The sequence below is a fragment of the Hypanus sabinus genome, chromosome 1, assembly GCF_030144855.1.
Source record: "Hypanus sabinus isolate sHypSab1 chromosome 1, sHypSab1.hap1, whole genome shotgun sequence".
NCBI lineage: Eukaryota > Metazoa > Chordata > Chondrichthyes > Myliobatiformes > Dasyatidae > Hypanus > Hypanus sabinus.
This window is the reverse complement of record NC_082706.1, coordinates 125,974,902-125,989,882: the sequence shown is the minus strand read 5'-3', so window position 1 is coordinate 125,989,882 and position 14,981 is coordinate 125,974,902. Positions and strand designations below refer to the sequence as shown.

At 37.1% G+C, this 14,981-nt stretch overlaps 1 protein-coding gene across 13 annotated transcripts in view; it reads right to left on the bottom strand.

Moving 5' to 3' along the window:
* Positions 1-6,524: 6,524 nt before the first annotated feature.
* Positions 6,525-14,981, bottom strand: part of LOC132397252 (focal adhesion kinase 1) — a 545,830-nt gene continuing 537,373 nt past the window's right edge. For 11 of the 13 annotated variants that reach the window (XM_059975823.1, XM_059975834.1, XM_059975802.1 and 8 more), the window contains 3 exons: positions 10,242-10,397; positions 9,131-9,211; positions 6,526-8,393 (listed from right to left, as the gene is read on the bottom strand). In XM_059975823.1, coding sequence (XP_059831806.1) covers positions 8,178-8,393; positions 9,131-9,211; positions 10,242-10,397 — 453 coding nt within the window. In that variant the 3' untranslated portion in view covers positions 6,526-8,177. Of the gene's footprint in view, positions 8,394-9,130; positions 9,212-10,241; positions 10,398-14,981 lie in introns of all 13 variants that reach the window. The other 2 variants (XM_059975748.1, XM_059975759.1) reach the window with 1 other exon arrangement.

Here is a 14,981-nt window from a genome sequence, read left to right as displayed (position 1 = left end):
ACGTCAACCGTTTATTCATTTCTATAGATGCTCCAGACCTTCTGAGTTCCTCCTGCAGTTTGTGTGTGTTGCTTTGGATTTCCAGCATCTGCAGACTTTCTTGTGTTCAGGAAATATAAACAGATTCCAAGGCAGGGATCCAACTTTCCACTTTGTAGGGCTGAACAATCTAACTGCACTGGTCTATGTAGACCCACTGCTTTGGCATTCATGATCATAAAATTACATTGCACACTACTTTCTGAGGCTGAATGAAGCACTCAGAAGACATAGATAGGATAAAGAACCATTCATTATTTTTTAGCAACGTCTTTTGGCATGCTCTGCCCAAAAAAATAATGGAAGCAGATTTAATAACAATTTCAAAAGAAATCAGACAAATAGTTTGCGGGAGAAAATGGGACACATGAATGAGATTAACTGTCGTTTTCAAAAGCCTCGATCAGCCACAACAGGCTAAACAATTGCCCCTTCTGCAGTAGGATTCCATGTATGATATGCATTTGGAAACACTGCAAATCTTCATTGTTACTACATAAAAGTAATTAGATTCACTATTTCAGTTGCTTCCAATTCAAGATTTGTCATCCAGGATCAAATCTTTATTGACTTTTGACAGATAATGTATAATATTAAATATAACAAATAAATATAAATAATGAGATGCAACAGAAATACTTAATAGGAATATTAATAAAGACAGTCATTTACAGAAAAACTTAGTAACTAATGTAACTAATTCTACAAAGCTGCATCAATTATTTTCCCTTACTACAACTCTGTTCACAGATTTACAGCCCTCATCTGTGGAATTCTCTGTCCAGGGAAGCAGTTGAGGCTTCCTCACTAAATATATTTAGGAAACAGTTAGATAGGTGTTTACATAATAAGGGAATTAAGGGTTATGGGGAAAAGGCAGGTAGATGGAGCTAAGTTTACAGGAGATTAGCCATGATCTTGGGGCAGACTCGATGGGCCGGATGGCCTACTCCTATTTCTTATGTTTCACCCCAGTTTATTCTCTAATACTCTTTTTGCTGCAGTTGCTCCTCTCACTACATTTCCTTTTCTGCTTCATTCCATTTTAAAATCACTTACCATATTTCCCTTTTATTTCTCTTCATATCACAACTCATTGAACATCTGTTGGTTAAGTTGATCTCTCCTCGGATTTGTCTTCCTTTCGACTTTCCTTCTTTTGGTGGGCACTTCAGCACATGTGAGAATGACCAAGATAGTTCAGCAGCTATCATGGAGTTTAGAACCTGTGGCATTTTGACTGTCATTTATTCTCCAGCATTTGCTGATCAATGATTATCAACTACCAATCCATTTCTCTCACATTCATGCGTCTATCTAAGCATCTCTGAAAAGTCCCTCATGTCCCTTGCCTTCCTTGCTGGACTGTGCATTCCAGGCATCCACCACTCTCTGTGTCCCTCATATTTCCTTTGAACTTAACCTCTTTCACTTTAAATGCGTGCCTGCTTGTATTAGATATTTCAAATCTGGGCAAAGATACTGTCTCTTAACTCTATCTACAACTCCTCCCTCGGAGTGTCAGACACCGAGCCAATAGGCTGCTCCTGGACTTATTTCCACTTGGCATGATTAACTTATTATTGTTATGGTTTTATATTGCTATATCTCTATACTATTCCTGGTTGGTGCGGCTGTAACGAAACTTAAATTCCCCCGGGATCAATCTGTCTGCATCTTAAAATCATCTATCAGATCTCCCCAACAGCCTCCACCATTCCAGAGAAAACAACACAAATTTGTCCAACATCTCTTTATAGAACATGCTCTCTAATCCAGAGAGCATCCTGGTAAACCTCTTCTGCATCCTCTTCAAGGCCTTGCCATCTTTCCTATAATGAATGATCAGAACTGTATGCAATATTCCAGATGTGGCCTAACTAGAATTTCATAAAGCTGCAATATCCTGCCTTTTAAACTGAATACCTCGACTAATAAATGCAAGCATGCCTTCTAAACTACCCTATCGACCTGTGTAGCCACTTTCAGAGAGCTATGAACTTGGATCCCAAGGTTTCTCTGCTCATCAATACAGTTAAATGTACTGTCTCTTTACATTTGACCTATCAAGTTGCAACACTTCACATTTGGACAGGTTAAACTCCATCTGCCATTTCACTGCCCATATCTGCAGCTGATCTATATCTATTCTTTGCCAGTCTTCTATGCTATCCACACCACCACCAGTCTCTGTACCATCTGCAAACTTATTAACCCACCCATCTACATTTTCATCCAGGTCACTGAGAACATCACAACTGCAAAGTCCCAGAACAGATCCCTGCAAACACCACTAATCACAGACCGTCAATTCTAGAATAAGTCCCATTGGACACTACTCCCTGTCTTCAATGGACAAGCCAGTTCTGAATCCAAGCAGCCAATTCACAATGGATCCTATGCATCTTAATTTTCTGGACGAGCCTCCCATGAGGGACTTTCATCATTGGTGCGAGTATGTAACTCACCTTTACCCTTTCAGAATATCCTGTAGCCACTCTGAGGCAACACACCATCCTGGTGCCTCTCGCAGCCACAGAATCTCTGGTCTGTCCCCCAGCTTTCATGTCTCCAATCACTATTGCTCTTCCTAACTTTACCCTTCCCTGTTGAGCCTCAGAGCTGGCCATAGTGCCACTGGCCTGGCTGATGCTGCTGCACTCTAACAGTACATCACACCCAGGGGCATATTGTACTTGTTGCTGAGGCCACAGGGAAACCTGCACTGACTACCTACTCCCCTTACTTCTTCTGGTTGTCACCGATATTCTATCTGAAACCTGCACTCTGGGTGTGACCACCTCAGCAAAAAGTTTCATCTATGAGGTTTTCATCCTCCAGGATGGTTCTGAGTACATCCAGTTCCAGTTCTTTAACCTAGTCAGTAAGGAGCTAAAGTTGGGTGCACTTCCCTCAGGCAAAGTCATCAGGGAGACTGTTCGCTACCCTGAAATGCCACATCCCACTGCCTTAACTACCATTCTGCCTACAATGAATTAAGGATGAAGGATTTACAAACACCAAACAAACCTTACCTTTTCTTACCTGTGCCTTCCCTCTGAAACCTTTGAGTTTCGCACTCACCTAGGTGACTTACTCAGCCTCTTCCTGCTGAAGCTCCATGAGCCAAAGCTTCAAAACCCCATTTTAGCAATGGCCACGACCTTCTTTTTTATTGGTTGTTATTTTGCCAATTTACTTTTAAATATTTGCAGATTTGTCTCTGTTGGACTCCTGCAAAGCTGAATTTGGAAGTTCACAAACACAGAGACTCAACTCTTTTTCAAAGGTCCTGCTCCAAATCTTGTTGCTCCTCCCCCTCATGACTCTGCAAAGAGGTGAAACTAACAAGCTGACAAACACAGATTCACTTCTTTTTCAAATGGTATCTGGGTATCTAGAAATGGTATCTAGTGGAGTATCTTTAGACTCACTTGAGTTCTCAGACAGACTTAAATAGTAATTGTTGATTGGTGCTAGTGTTAACTTCACTCACTTAACCATTTCCAAGCCAGGTCTCTCTGTACTTGGTTAATTCAGCCCGACACAGATGTCTCCTCTCATCTGGTGCTGATTCCAATAGTTTTTATTAAGGTCTATTTTAATGAGGGTTGCAGATCTACTTGCACTGATTGTCTGGCATTGTTGAGGCACATGCTGTTCAGTTTTGAGTCAGATTGAGATGTGGGTGAAACCAAAATCACAGAGTCAGAATCAGAATTAATATCACCAGCGTATGTTGTGAAATTTGTTAACTCTGCAGCAGCAGTACAATGTAGTACACAATGATATAGAAAAAAACTGCATTATAGTAAGTATATATATTATTTAATTTAAATAAGTAGTGCAAAAAAAAAAGTAGAGGTGTTCATGGGTTCAATGTCCATTCAGAAACCGGATGGCAGATAGGAAGCTGCTGCTTCTCAATCACTGAGTGTGTGTGCCTGATGGTAACAATGAGAAAAGGGCATGTCCTGGGTGGTGGGGGACCTTAATGATGGATGCCACTTTTTTGAGGCATCGCTCCTTGAAAATGCCTTGGATATTATGGAGGCTAGTGCCCACAATGAAGCTGACTAATTTTATGGCTCTCTGCAATAGCAACCTATCCCCCCCGAAGCAGCCAGTTAGAATGCTCTCAATGGTACATCTGTAGAAATTTGAGAGTATTATAGATGACATACCAAATCTCCTCAAAATTCCTAATGAAATATAGCCACTGTTTTGCCTTCTTTATAGATCTCTATAATCCCAACAATCCCTATGTTGGGACCAGGTTAGGTCCTCAAGAGATATTGACACGCAGGAACTTGAAATTGCGCACTCCCTCCACTGGTGTATGTTCTCCCAACCACCCTTCCTGAACTTCACAATCAATTCTTTGGTCATATTGACATTGTGCAATGTTGTTTCTGCGACACCTCTCAACTGGCTAGTATGTCTCACTACTGTACACCCTTTGTCTCCATTTCAGATTCTCCCAACAATGGTTACAGATGGCATATCCACACAGCCAGGGGTGTAGAGTAGAGAGTAGAACAGTGGGTTAAGTACACATCCCTGAGGTGTGCCAGTGTTGACTGCCAGCGAGGTGGAGATGTTATTTCCAATCCGCACAGATTGTAGTCTGTGCGCAGAAGTAGAGGATCCAGTTGCAGTGGAAGTTACAGAGGCCCAGGTTTTGGAGCTTTTCGATCAGGACTGTCAGAATGCTGGCATTTAATGCCAAGCTGTAGTCAGTAAATGGCATCCTGACATAGATATTCATATTGTTTGGAGAACCAAGGCTGCAAGGAGAGCCAGTAAGAACGTATTCTGCCATAGACCTATTAAGCGCTTCATCACCGTACATGTGAGTGCTACTGGATGATAGTCATTAAGGCAGCTCACACTGCTCTATTTGGGCACTGGTATAATAGTTGTTCTTTTGAAGCAGGTGGAAACTTCTGATTATAGCAATGAGAGATTGAAAATGTCTTTGAACACTCCTGTCAGTTGGTCACCCTGGTTTTCAGAGTCTTACTAGGTACTCCATTGGGACCTGCCGACTTGCAAGGGTTCATCCTCCTTAAAGACCACTTGACGTTAACCTCCAAGACAGAAATCACAAGGTCACTGGGTGCTGCAGGGATCTTCACAGCTGTAGTTTTATTCTCCCTTTCAAAGTGAGCATAGAAGGTGTTGAGCTCGTCTGGGGGTGAAGCATCACTGCCATTCTACTTATTATATAGGTAAGAGATGTTTTTCCTCTTATTGGCAGAATAAATGGGGTCAACTAGAAGTGTGCACATGGTAAGTACATTGATGACAGATGAAGGAATAGGAAGGTATGGAAACATAGAAAATAGGTACAGGAGTAGGCCATTCGGCCCTTCGAGCCTGCACCGCCATTCAGTATGATCATCCAATTCAGAACCCTGTACCTGCTTTCTCTTCATACCCCCTGATCCCTTTAGTCACAAGGGCCATATCTAACTTCCTCTTAAATATAGCCAATGAACCAGCCTCAACTGTTTCCGGTGGCAGAGAATTCCACAGATTCACCACTCTCTGTGTGAAGAAGTTTTTCCTCATCTCGGTCCTAAATGGACCCTTTATCCTTAAACTGTGATCCCTCGTTCTGGACTATGCGATCCCACAGATGCCGGAAATCTTGCACCACACAGACACAAAATGCTGGAGGAACTGAGCAAGTCAGGCAGCATCTATGGAGATTATTTACCTGCTTGCAGAGGATGTGAGTCAGACCAAGCAAAAAGTTACAAAGATAAACTAAATGAAGTGTCTAAAAGCTAGCAGATGGAGTTAACTGTGAAGTGTAAAGTCACCCACTTTAGATTTGATGACAACAAAAAGAATCAACATAATGCTGAAACACCAGGTGATGTGGTGCCAAAGATTTATAAATCCATTTTGGTAAAGGCTTTTACACAAGTGTATTAGAATATTTCCACCTTATCTCAAAGGGTTTGAGTACAATAGTGTACAAGTCCTTTGTCAAAGCCTTGCTTGATTACTGCAAAGGGGGATACAGGAGGTTTACAGCAAATTTAACAGATGTTACCACCAGATGTTGATGAAGTGTTAACTTTCTCCTTCCACAGCTGCCTGACCTGCCAAGTGTTTGCAGCATTTTCAATCTTTATCTGGCTAACAAAGTTAGCTTCAGCTTGGGTAATACCAGGGATGTTTCAATTGTCTCAATGTAACAAGGAAGAATAACACCAAAATCCCTGTTTATAATTGTTATTCCCCAAATATTTAAATTTTACAAAAGCTTTTGCTCTGTTGTTCTGAATTGACCCACAAGGGGATGTAGTTCTTTGACACCTCCCAGATGAATTAATCACCCTGAAGCAGCAATCTTCTAAATTTAAGGAAGCTCAATTTGATCATTTAACTCAAAAGAGATAAATGAAGTTACATTTATAAATTCTATGTACAATAAAATTCTCTAATATTGTTACTAATCATTACATAAAACTTGGATTTGTTAAAAGCAGCATGATGTTTAGAAACCAAACTTTTAAGTTTATACACCGAGAGGTGTATAAGATGATGAGAGGCATTGATTGTGTGGACAGTAAGAGGCTCTTTCCCTAGGCTAAAATGGTTGTCACGAGGATACCAGTTTAAAGTGCTGGAGAGTAGGTACAGAGGAGATGTCAGGGGTAAGTTTTTTACTCAGAGTGGTGAGTGCATGGAATGGGCTGCCAGCAATGGTGGTGGAGGTGGATATGATAGGGTCTTTTAAGAGACTTTTGGATAGGTATATGGAGCTTAGAAAAATAGAGGGCTATGGGGAAGTCGAGTAATTTCTAAGGTAGGGACATGGTTGGCACAACTTTGTGGGCCGAAGGGCCTGTATTGTGCTGAAGGTTTCCTATGTTTTATCCATGTTCAATTACGTACCATTTAAAAGGCCCTATATGTTGCCAAAGAATTATGCATAAACTAAGAGATTTTACCCTGTAGAAGATAAAGGGAAACAGTAGGTGAGAGAGACAAACATCTTAAATAAAAATAGTCATTTGGAATATGCCAATGTTTTCTATCTCTTGCTTTGGGTACTACTGGTGGAGCTACATTTATTAGTAAGGGGTTAGTCAGAGTCAATCCCACAGTTGAGCAAAGTCATTTCCCTGTAAGAGATGAATAAGCAGGTTGAATTTTCAAGCTTTGGAGGCCACTGCTTCTGGTACCAGCTCTCAATTTATTCACATGTTTGGGTTGCTGGTTCAACCCAAGTACAAATTATAATTGATGAGAGAAACAGAATGCAAGTATACATGCTAGACAAGTTGCAGAAAACATTACAAGCTTGAGCTTCTTGTTAACACCTTTTTAATAGGTCATATAGCTGTACAGTTCATTATATTCTTCCTGAGAATAATTTATACCCAAAATGAAGGAGGGAGTTCCAGAGAACACATATAACATAAGGAAAATTAAAAATAAATGTACCATGCCTGCATACTACACTGTTCCCAAGAAAATCCTAGACAAGCCAGAAACAAGATGGTTATGAACTATTTTCTTTTAATTGTCATCATGGCTTTCATTTTAAATAATTAAAAAAATGAAATTAAACAATTGTAGAAGAAATATTAATACACGACACTCATTTTTGCTGCATCAACAAATGCAACTCAATCTTTTCCAGATTTTCTCTAAATGACTAGCATGTATTTCTGCTCAAAGGAAAATTCAGTCTTATCTCTATTCTACATGCCAGTTTTTAAACCAACACTTACATGTGGTTTTGAAATATAGGAGCACCTCCATTCATAAGAGGTGGAGAATCAAGAAACCTTTTTTTTGTTACAATTAAATGACTTCAGTCTGAAAATATAACATCTTTTTCAAATCCTGTTTGATGTATTGCAGCTAAATATTGGTCTGTTACTATTCAGAGAGAAAAGTTCCAGTCTGGAGTTCCTGTACTGTGCAGAAAGAATTCTCAGCCCTTGGGTTTCCCAGAATCCTCGATATTATAGCACATTCTTGGCTTCTATACACATGTAGATATATGAAGTTTTTAAATTTGGCTCTTTGTGACTCCATGTGCTGGTTACAGATATGATCACGTGATCATTCTAAGACCCTGCCCACCCTGGCCAAAAGCAGATTCCATATAGCTAGAGGGGTCTCGTCTGACCCCCTATCATTTTCAGTCTGGCTTGGTCAATAACATCCAGCAAATTTTTGGCATCCACAGCCAATGCATGTGCAGCTGTCAACATCTGCTTCTTATAATCATGCTGGAGCGTTGTCATCACATATTGTTGGGCTAGCTTCATCTTACTGATTAATTCTGCTAGATCAGAATTCAACAGCTTTTGTGCCATCTCGATCTATAAAAGAAAAATATGGTTAGAGAGTGGCACAGCCTCATTGTAACATAGTAAATCGTGATATGTAAACAGAATTATAGAATTTTGTATCAGTGAAAGAACTTAAAAATGAGCAACTGCACTGAGCAGCACTTAGCCAAATTAATAAATCCATAATTACATATAAATGGCAGTTTAACTGATACTGATGCACAATTATAATAGAAAGGAAACAGATTTTCAAAGAAAATATACGTAGTCAGATACAAAAATGACAGTTATGCAGGTGATGAACTTTTGCAAATTTATATTTGTAGGTTTATGTTTCACTTTAATTAAAAAATACATCAGGCAAATCTTCACAATGTACATAGTTAATAAAATATCAATCAACCAACAAGATCAAGCAAAGGTTACATGACTTTCTAACTTATTTAAACTCAGTAAACAGCAGTGTGTCTTTAACTTTTCTAATACTTTTCAAAAACTGGCAGGTTTTGCACATTTACAGACTTTATCAATTCACAAGACAAAGTTAAGTTTAACACTAAATAAAGAAGCACCAATTCAATTATGTGATAACTTGTTATCAATAAAGATTTGATCCTGGATGACAAATCTTGAATTATTGACTCTGTCAATTATGTGACACCTATCACCTAAACTCACACATAGTTTGACTTGGACTAAATTAAGGAGTAACTTTGTAAATAGGTATTAATTAATCAAGTAAGGTTGTGATTTTTTTATTGGCTCACCTCTCTGTGGGTGCTTGCTGGGAGTGACGAAATAGTTTCATCTACAGTCGCCAACAATGTTCTTAATGCCAAACCAACCTCCTGAGAATACATTAACCAGAATCAAAGCACTGTTTATAATTTACTCATCAATCTTCTACAAAATTTGTTTCATTGTTCAAATTTAATGAAACTGAATGATGCTATTGGAAATATTTTACTAAATATTTCATCAATTAATTTGTTACACTCTAAAACATTTCATTCAAGTACACATAAGAATTGTTCTTTGACAGGGTGAATTATAAAATGCATCATATTACTTTTATACTTACTGGGTTACTCTTCATCACATCTTTAGAACAGAATTGAGATTTGCCAATGAATTAATATAACTTACCCCATTATTGTGGGAAGCATCACAAAGTTACAAGATCACAAAAAGAAAATGTTCTTTGATTTACAGAAATGAAAAAGACACAAGTTACATCATGAGTACAATATTAATACTAATGCCTCTGCATCTCAAAATTCAGTTTTACAAGCAAGGTCTCAAGATTAGGGAGCTGCTTTTCCTTCTGAGCCACTTGCAAACAAATATTGTCATCTGTGAAATATCTGTTACTTGGACTTATGATCTTCCTTCAGCTAGACCTAGAAAGGCTGTACCGGCAAGTCTGTAAATAGTACATTCGGCAGGGATTGCTGCATTGAATAAAAAACACGATAATATTCTTCAGCTCATTGTTTGCTTTCAATGCTTCAAACCTCTTAAAATATAGTTTTAGAAAGTACTTAATTCTCAAAGTAAACAATTTTTTACTTATTATTTTTAAAATATACAACTGCGTAACATTTTTTGTTTCCTTCTGAGTGGGACTGTGTGCTTTATAATATCAGAAGTAGTTTTATCCATGACCGGAAGTTGGTAAAACCATTTTAGCTTGAACCCTAACACCAACAGTTATAGTTTCAAATATCAGTCTTTCTTTAATTTGGCTCCAGGGGTGAAAGGCACATGGTATGTATATTCTACTTACCGATCAATCACTAATATTAGTACTTTTTCCCAACGATTATGAATTAGTCAGGTTCACAAGTTCATAAGTATCCATTTATAAACATTACTCACCTTCACCATTGGTATGTATTCCTCTGGAGGTGCTGGTTGGATTTTACTGGACATTTCTATCACTGCCTTTACCAATCCAGTCACATTTTCATATACTTTGTCATTGGAACGATCCAAGTTAGCTGTAGGTGGAGGACTTATTTCTTGTGGCTGAATCTGGATTGCAAGAATTTGCTGGTTAGTATTGTGCTATCCTTGATTTTTCTCATTATGAAAGGAATATCAATGACTGCCAGCAATTTCATTTTAGAAACACAAGTCACGGTATATACTGAACGAAATGTTTGGCAGCTGTTAGTTGCACTTTCTCAATAATACTATACTGTTTAGTGCCCTATGTGATAGTTTTACACATTACTACTCAGGCTGAATAATGCATACCCAAACTACAAAATACAAACATCAAATGCAGAAAGAAAACCCACAACGGGATATATTTAAAATAATAGTGTTGTGATTTAAAGGCTGTAATTTAGCTATGTACTTAACCAGCCACACACTGGTTTTGTTCATGTCTGAGAACTCCATATCCTCTCAATGAGATACCACTGATCTAAAGAATCCATTCTCAAAATATTCATTCATTTGAGAAATAGCATGTTCTTTCAAAGCATGTGGTAATTAGATTTAAAGAAATTGAATTTAACACCAAGTATACCCAATTGCACTTTCTCATTAAACTTTTACAGTAAGTTAGCTAAAATGAAATCAGATTCCATTTTGTCATCATTAGAACAGAAACTGCATTGCTGAATTTTAACCCTTTTTCCCTAAGTCAAATCAAAACTTTTTTTTAATTACATGATGTATTTTTTTAAATCTGTAGAGTTAAATTAGTTTAAATACTTCCTCAATCAGCTTAAAATAAAATTGGAATTAAGGAACTTTAGTGCATTTGTTAAATTAAGCCAAAAGAGGGAAGGGCATTCTGACCAAATGAAAAGTAATTAATAATTCCAAACAGTGCAATTTGGAAACATTTCAACTACAACAAAAGAAAACCCATCCCAGCATTTCTTTCCCTCAAGTACTTCCTTGAAGAGTCTGCCAAAGTTAGAACTATTTATAGTTCAGAAATTAACTGTTTACCAATGGTGTCAATTATGATATTGTCCATTACAAAAAGGCTCAACAAGGGCATAAATAAATTCAGAAAGTTCCAACCAGGGGCGGCGAACCTATAGCATGCATGCCTAAACTAGCAGGTCAAAAAATGTTGGTATGCAACATGCAGTGCTACCCCTTGATTCTTTAAACCCTAGCCATAATGAAAAGATACATAATGATGATCTAAACTACCAAATGAAACAGTGAATGGTTATTTACGACATGAATGCAGTGAGATGTTTTCACAGAAAAAGTTTCAGGCAGGTTTGATGAGAAATAGACAGTTGCAAGAATATGTGTCATGGATGATATGTTTTGAAATCCTCACAGGCTTGGTGTTTTTATCAGTACTTTGATAGTAAATAATTGGGCCAGTTGGCATTGGCTTTATTCTGTTTATATTTTTTCTTCTGTTATTTGTGAGTGAACACTGGATATTTGATGATAATAATGGAAAATACTGTATGTAGTTTAGTGCCTCCATGTATATTTATTTTTCAACTGTCTTTTTAAAAGACTAATATTAATAGTTTTCAACAAGCTTTCTAAATGTTTCACTTATTTCAATCTGTCTCCATTATACTTTCAATTATAGTAAAATAATGAATACACATAAAGTAGTAACAAGACTCTGCCTTTTTCCTTAGAAAAGTCCATGACTGTTGTTACTAATTTATTAATCAATGATTATCTCTGCTCAATATTACAATAGTACATGAGAATTTTAAAAATAATCACCAATTTGGGTACATGCTCTCAAAAAGGTTTGCCAGCCCTGGTTCCAACCATTAAAAAAGTTCTAGAACTTATTTTTGTATGCACAATAGAGGATGTAACTGGTGTAGTCTTGGAATCATGTTCCTGTAGTATCAATTTTTAAATTAAGCAGAGTCAGTTGTCTTATTCTCTGCAAGTTTTGTACTTTAACTCCAATCATTGGCAGATACTGTCATAATGGATACATACAACTAGTAAAACTGGAAAACACTGTGCCAATTCATAGCTGTAACCGTCCAGTAACATCAGTTAAACTCACGATGATCTGTACTATTTTTACTGGACATGTGCAGAACTCTGAAGAAAGATTTGTTTGATAACTTCATGCAGACACATACAAAACAGGCATGTAAAAAGAAACATTTAGTTTTGTTTGGTTAATGTAATATGCAATCAACAAAACAAAATGTAGAAACAATTAAACAAAACATTTAAACTGAATAAAACAACAAAATTACCATAACTCAGGCAATAAACAAACACAGTATTTCAGTGTGACATTAATTTAGTTGTCAATTAATCAATTAACAATGACAAGACTCCAGCATAAGAAACAGTGATTAAAATGGAATAAATTAATTGGATGTTAGCAAATATCCAAATCAAACATCCAAAGTTCTGCAGTGGAACAGAAACAAAAGCTCCAAGAAAACATTCATTCAGGAGCCTACCAAATTACATACTAATTAAAGATTCTGCCAAAAATTCATCATAACAAGTTCACAGAAACATTAATAAAGGTGGGTTACCTTTAATTTATAAAATGCGAATATAGAAGTGATTACAACCACATTCAAGCAATTACATGTGCTGTTACATACATAACAAATAGTTGGTTAATTATAAAATGAAGGTGACTAGAAAAGGGAACAACTTTTTTTCTGTAAAATCAGAGCCAAATTGATCTACATTTATGTAACCAGGTGACCGTTAAATATCATTTTTTATTGTTAAAGTACACGTAAGCATTCACCTTGGTAATGCTAAAATAGCAGCCTGTGCCTTTAAGGGAAAATGATGATGTTATTTTGCATGGGTGGAGTAGAATGAAGAGTTGCCATGTTCTAGAAAGGACGACGTTTGAATGCTTTTCCCAGGCTTGTTGAGGAAGGGTGAACAATATTTGATAATATCCATGTAAATTCGTTTTTACTTGTTTGTAAATCTAGAATATCAGTAATTTGATGTGTTTTACATGTGGATGCTTTAGATTTTCACAAGTAAATTGATCAGTGCTGGATAGTGTGATTGTGAGGTTCCTTCATTGGCCTACTGGGTTAGTCTTTTTAGTAATTCAATTAAAAGTTTATTTGTCTTTCTTTATTGTTTCATTGACCGAATGTGAATATGACAGAGTAACGTGAATGTGTTAATCTCTGTTCACATAGCGTGAGCGAGAAGAACTCATTTCAAGGTCTAGCCTGTGTGTGTTTGGAAGTGTGTGTGTGCCAAATGTGAGTATACTGTATCTCTTAGTTGAGATGAGATGTATTAATTAATTAATTTATATTGTATAATTAATTTATTAATATTGTGTATAAGGTACAGGGTTGGAGATATTCTAATGTCTGTATTGTTTTTTTTAGAATTGCCGCTATCATATAGGTTTTGTATATTTTGTTTTAGTTATTTTCATACTTCATTTGTAACGAGGGTGTGGTCTGAAGTTAAACTGAGATTGTAATGGCGGGAACTGTTCTTCTTATTTTGATACCCTCTTTCTGCAATAAAATATCTAAAACAGATAAAGGAATTAAGACCCGAAAAAGTATTTGTTGTCCTGCGTGTGTATTTTTCCCCAGAGTACAAAATTTACATTAATACTCAACGTCCATGTTTTTCCTCATGTATAAAAAGTTCATTTATTCATCAATCGTAATTCCATTTTGGAGTGTAACATGGACTACAGGATCTAAAGATTATCACTTTGAAATGACCTTTTTTTGCTGCATCAGAAACATGTTTATACAGTGGCATCAGAATACTTCTGGACTTCCCTTTTTGGTTTGAAACCTGAACAGCTAATGTAAAAATGAATCCAAATATTGTGTCCACATCAAAATAAGGAAATATATAATGCTTGAATATCTGAGAATTGAAAATGGCATACCTCTTCCACCTATAGCCTCACAGCTTCTTTTTTCATCCTCCGTTTCCCACCCATCCACCTTCCCCCCTCACCTGCCAGCTTGTGCTCAGTCTCGACCCGAAACATTGACTGTTTATTGCTCTCCATTAATGCTGCCTAACCTACTGAGTTCCTCCAGCATTTTGCCTGTGTTACATTTTAGTATTTGTATGTCTTGGAATAAAAATGTGTAGTTGCTGAAATCATGTGCTAATAAACATTCATAACCACTAGAGATTCTGCAGATGCTGGAAATCTTGAGCAACACACACACACACACAATGTTGGAGAAACTCTCAGCAGTCAGGCAAATCTGTGGAGGGCAATAAGCAGTTGACGTTTCACAGCCCCTTCACCAGTTACAAGGTTCCTAGCATGCAAGATTTTTTTTTTTAAAAAGCAGGGACGGAGAATTAGGGAATTTCTTATAAAATGCCAGCTTGAGATTATAGTCAGCATTCATGTTACGTGATCAGTATCTGCTGGCTTAGATATTTATTCATTTCAAGTGTGTCGGAAGAAAATCCCTGAGATGACAATGCATTGAACAGAAAATGATCACTTTTAGACAAATGAATATTCTTAATACATTTACTGTGAAGCCCACAGCTTGAAGGAAGGAAGGTAATTCAGCAATTTTTGTGATAATTGTCATTTTGGGGTGCATTGTACTTTTTTGCTTTAACTAGTTTATTATGACGTAAATTCTGGAAAAAGAGATTAATTAG